This window comes from Vicia villosa, linkage group LG6, assembly GCF_029867415.1.
Source record: "Vicia villosa cultivar HV-30 ecotype Madison, WI linkage group LG6, Vvil1.0, whole genome shotgun sequence".
NCBI lineage: Eukaryota > Viridiplantae > Streptophyta > Magnoliopsida > Fabales > Fabaceae > Vicia > Vicia villosa.
Window position 1 is genome coordinate 148,433,564 of NC_081185.1, and position 4,919 is coordinate 148,438,482.

The 4,919-nt window shown below is 30.3% G+C and overlaps 1 protein-coding gene across 4 annotated transcripts; it reads left to right on the forward strand.

Annotated features, from left to right (window-relative positions):
- The first annotated feature begins 2,166 nt into the window (after nucleotides 1–2,166).
- On the forward strand, nucleotides 2,167–4,645 carry LOC131612706 (cysteine-rich receptor-like protein kinase 11). 4 transcript variants are annotated; one of them, XR_009287458.1, is made up of 5 exons: nucleotides 2,167–2,327; nucleotides 2,809–3,490; nucleotides 3,593–3,713; nucleotides 3,812–4,022; nucleotides 4,212–4,645. XR_009287458.1 is itself a non-coding variant. In XM_058884468.1 (2 exons), the coding sequence occupies exons 1-2, from the start codon at nucleotides 3,782–3,784 to the stop codon at nucleotides 4,421–4,423; spliced, it is 453 nt and encodes a 150-aa protein (XP_058740451.1). In that variant the 5' UTR covers nucleotides 3,722–3,781; the 3' UTR covers nucleotides 4,424–4,645. The 4 variants fall into 4 exon arrangements, 1 of the variants encoding a protein (XP_058740451.1); XR_009287457.1 differs by having other exon boundaries at nucleotides 2,809–3,713; XR_009287459.1 differs by lacking the exon at nucleotides 2,809–3,490.
- Nucleotides 4,646–4,919: the final 274 nt, after the last annotated feature.

Consider the following 4,919-nt stretch of genomic DNA (forward strand, 5'->3'; position numbering starts at 1 on the left):
TATATGTTTTGTTAATGAATGTTCGTATACAATAGCATTGTTTCTAAATAGTTATCCTCACTTATTATTAGACCATAATAGATTTTGTTGTTTCTATAATATAAAATTAAATTATAAAAAATTGTTATTTTAGTTTTTGTCATTATCAAAATTTTGTTTATATCTTTGACTTTTCTATTATTAATTGTTTTTTTATATTCATATTGTTTAACTTATTTATTTTTTTATAGTAGTGATTATGATACCTACAATCTACTATAATATAGTGATTATGTTACCTATAGACTATAGTCTACTATACTTGATTATGATACTGTGTAAGTGATTTATCACATCTTGAAACTCACATTTTCTTTCAAACTTCTAATCCCACTTTTCTTTTATTTTCAAAAAGTAAAACTCACATTTTCTAATCCCACAAAAATCAACATTAAAGAAAACAAAAAAAACAACACAGTAGGAAAAAGATTCATAGAGAGGGGATGTTATGAAGCTCGGCGATGGAGCAGATGAATGTTACAGGCAGCGCGCGGCGGTCCGACACAGTGGTTGTTGGAAAAAATTTCCAGAACTTAAAATTGTTGTTGCTTCATCAGCTATTCCCGTGATTTTTCATCTCCAAATCTACCGCGAATCAAACCAAAATAAGTTTCAAGTTGATGTAGACATCAACTTTATAAGCATGGGATCAAAAGAAAATATATACTATTATAATATCTGGTAAAAAGTGTTACAGAAAAATTGTGTATACGGTATGGTCTTTGTGCGTGATTTATGTAATTTATCTATTCCATGTATACATATCCCATAGCAAATCCAATCTCCATAGATTCATCTAAAAAATATCCTACAACCTATGAATTGATTTGCATGAAAGAAAAATCTGGAAGTGGCACATGTTAATACTTATAGTGTTGACACAATTTGTGAGGATAAGAATTAAAAAACATGTTATAAAGAGTTTTGAAATTGGTAAAATTTGTGGTAGTGTTGTAAAAAAAAACAGTAGTATATCACCTCAAAATACAATTGAATTGTAAAAAATATAACAAAATCGTATGAAAATGATAATGATTGGAAGAAAATTAAATAAGTATTTTTTTTTAAATACGACAATCAATATCAAAAAATTAAAGTTAACCAACAATTTATTTCTAAGTGTTTTTTTTTTAAGATCTTAACGTTAGCTTGAAAATAGATAATATCTTTGGATTGAAATTTTATAATGAGTTGATAAAAAAGAATAAAAATATATTTGAAATATTATCATTTTGTATACCTCAAAAAGACATCAATTATTTTTAAAAAAATATCTTGAACATTAAAAATTATAAAAATACAAAAATATGTTTCTCTGATTATTTAACTAATGGGATACCATTGCACAGAATAAAGAGTGTATCTTTTTAATCTAAGGAACAATACTCAACTTATCTTTTAATCTATTAACTAGTGTTGCGGTACCTCGTTAGCCTTTCCCTATTTTAATTAACCAAATCATAATTTTTATTTTAAAAATTTGCAAATCATATTATTAAAAGTTGTATTCTGAAAATTAAAAAGAGATTAATTACTATGCACTGTCAGTGTAAATTCTTTTACACAGTCAGTGTATCACAACCATTGATAAATATTATTTTATAAATAATTAAAAATAAAAGTTAAACTTTAGAGAAAATGGGTGATGCACTAACAGTGTAAAAAAGTTTTACACTGTCAACCAATCACGACCTTGTTAAGCGTCAAGTCATACTGTAAATTTTAAGTTACTGATATGATATGGCAGAATAAAATATTTTTATTGAATGACAGTGTAAAGATTTTTTACACTGTCAGTGCACTACCTTTTAACTCTAAACTTTAATAACGATTCACTGTGACAATGTAAAACTGCTTTATCCTGTCACTCAGTCTATACCAATTAAATTTCAATTAAAAAACTTAAGAGTTTAAAGGTAGTGCACCGACCGTGTAAACAAATTTTACACATACATCCAATCAAAATTATTACACTTGCCATGTCATATTAATTTTTTTAAATTAAAATTGTGTTTTAATTGGATGCATGGTTGTCATTGGTTGACAGTGTAAAAATATTTTACACTCAGTGCATATCCTTTTTTCTCAAAACTTAATCAGCCAACATTCATTTTATTTCACGTTTCTCTTTCCCTCTCATCCAATGCTTCTCTCTAACATGAAGATAGGAAAGGAAACCCTAGCTGAACCTCACCGTCCCTCACCCTCATCGATCACCACCGCCCCTCACCCTCTTCTCATCAATCACCACCGACGATTACACCTCCGGAGAGGCCTCTCCGTTTTAGGTAACTTCACTCATTTTACGTTACTTTGAAGCTTACTTTACGCAACCGATGTTAGACTTTCCAATTTCATTTTTGTTTTCTAATTGCTGGGTTTTATTTGCGTGTCTGGATGACAATGTTTATGTAAATAGCCGTTTTGATTTTAGGTATTTTGTGTGTTTGCGTGTTTCTTTTAGGGTTTATTTAATTTTGAAATTGTGCTTTGCATGGCGTTCAAGCTTTCTTGAGATTGAGTTTATGTTTTTGAAATCCTGTTAACCTTTCATGGATAGCTTTATTCAAAATTGTAATGCATTTAGGTTTTGTGGGTGTATTTTTAATCTTATTCCAAGTGTATCATTTAAAATAAAAAAGTATTGTTGCTTAGACATTTGCAAGCTGCAAACTCTAATCATTTTTTACATTCTTTTGTGTTGTTTTTTTTATTATTCTACTTTGTTGCACTGACAATTTTTTTTATAAACATTTTATTGAATTGTAGGATGAAGATATCCATTTTAGTGTTACTTAAGTGTCATATGGCATTGAGTTTGTCATATAGATTCCGTTAAAGACACCGTGTTAATGACTTGTTTGTTCGCATATTTTTCTATTATTATTAGAGTTCGGAGGTATGATGATGAGTACTTTGCTTTAGAATCACAAATAGTAGCTATTAAGCCCTCTAGTGATATTTCAATATTCATCGTGAAAGTGGCAAGAATGTCATATGTGATAAGTTTGCCGAAGAGGGTACAATTTCAATAGGTGAAACCTATCTCCACTAGACATTCTTGGCACCTTCCACGATCAATATAAAAATATCACAAGATGGCTTAAGGGCTATTATTTCTGCTTCCAAAACAAAGTCATCATCATCCCGCCTCCGAACTCTAATAATGTTAACTTGTCTTTTAGTATTAAAAATATGAGAACAACTCATTAACAAGGTAAAGTCCTCTTTCACGGAATCTATGGCAAACCCTGAGCCATATGGAAGAGAAGTCACAATCCATAGGAGAAAGTAGTGGGATCTCAAGAGGGACAACTTTGCAATTGTGGTTCCAATTGCATTGGCCCGCTGCAATTGATCATACTCCTAAAAGTAAGAGTGTGAATTGAAAAGTCCTTAATTAAAAGAGCGAGCAAGAAGAAGAATGACTTTGCAGCGCAAGGTCCAAAAAGTAAGAGTGTGAATTGAAAAGACCTTACTCCTAGTTTGTTTCTTATTTGCATAATCTGCTGTTATAATTTTATATGATAGACCTACCACTTTTGCTTATTAGCTGAAACTATATTACCACGGTGGAATCCTTGAGATTTGATTTGAGTACAGTTGAAGAAGCCACAAACAAATTCTCATAAGCTAATAAGCTAGGTGAAGGTGGGTTTGGGGAGGTTTACAAGGTATGAAGTTAAGATGCTTTTGTTTCTTCACTAGTTCACAACATGGAACTTATATCAATTGTTGTATTATGTACCATTTAATTTTTGAGAAAATTCAGGGCGTGCTTTCGAGTGGACAACTAATAGCTGTCAAGAGACTCTCCAAACACTCGGGACAAGGCGGAGAACAATTTAAGAATGAAGGTGAACTGGTTGCACAAGTTCAACATAGAAATTTAGCTAGGCTTCTTGGGTTTTGCATGGAAAGAGAAGAAAAGATACTTGTTTATGAATTTGTAGCCAACAAAAGTCCTGACTATATTCTTTTTGGTAGGCTCATCTGATCTGAATTCTTTTTATTCATGGTTTATATGCATGCGATGATTTTGGTTTGCTAGAGTTTATCTAAATAAATATATAAGAATATAAAGTTTGAGAATTCTTGGATGAATTTTTGTTTAATTAAACTGATTTACTCTTATTAGAGATCATAATCTCATGAATGGAATATTTGTGCAGATCCTAATAAACAAAGGCTGTTGGATTGGACAAGGCACTACAAGATTATTGGAGGGATTGCTCGAGGCATTCAACATCTTTATGAAGATTCAAGGGTTAAAATTATTCATCGTGATCTCAAAGCTAGCACGTATTGTTGGAATCCGAACATCTCTGATTTTGGCATGGCAAAATTATTTGGAGTCGATCAAACTCAAGGCAACGCTTCCTGAATTAAAAGATGTTGTTTTTATGTTTTCTTTGATCGGTCCAGTGTATGTTAAAATCTTGTCAAACTTTGGTGTAGCAGATACATTTAGCTAGTTTGTATAAATTGTAAATACTATGAACTGATTATATATAACTATAGTAGAGACTTCAGTGAGAAGTCACTATCTGATCACCAATAAACAAATGAAGTTCCAATGCAAGGAATGTTGGTAACTTTCCATCAATTTTTTGACCAATTTTTAACTATAATTTTATAAAATGATTTCTGCATATAATTTAAAAATGAATTCAACATTTAAATATATGGTAAATCCCTACAAATAAAACATTTTAATTTTGGTCTTTGTAATATTTTATCCTTACAAAATGAGATGTCTTAATTTCTCATAAGACCAATTATTGTCACTAATAACATTAATACTAATACTATTATAATAAAGAACCATAGAATAATGTTTATTTTCTGTGTTGGTTGTCTTTTGGTTAATTAGTTATTGA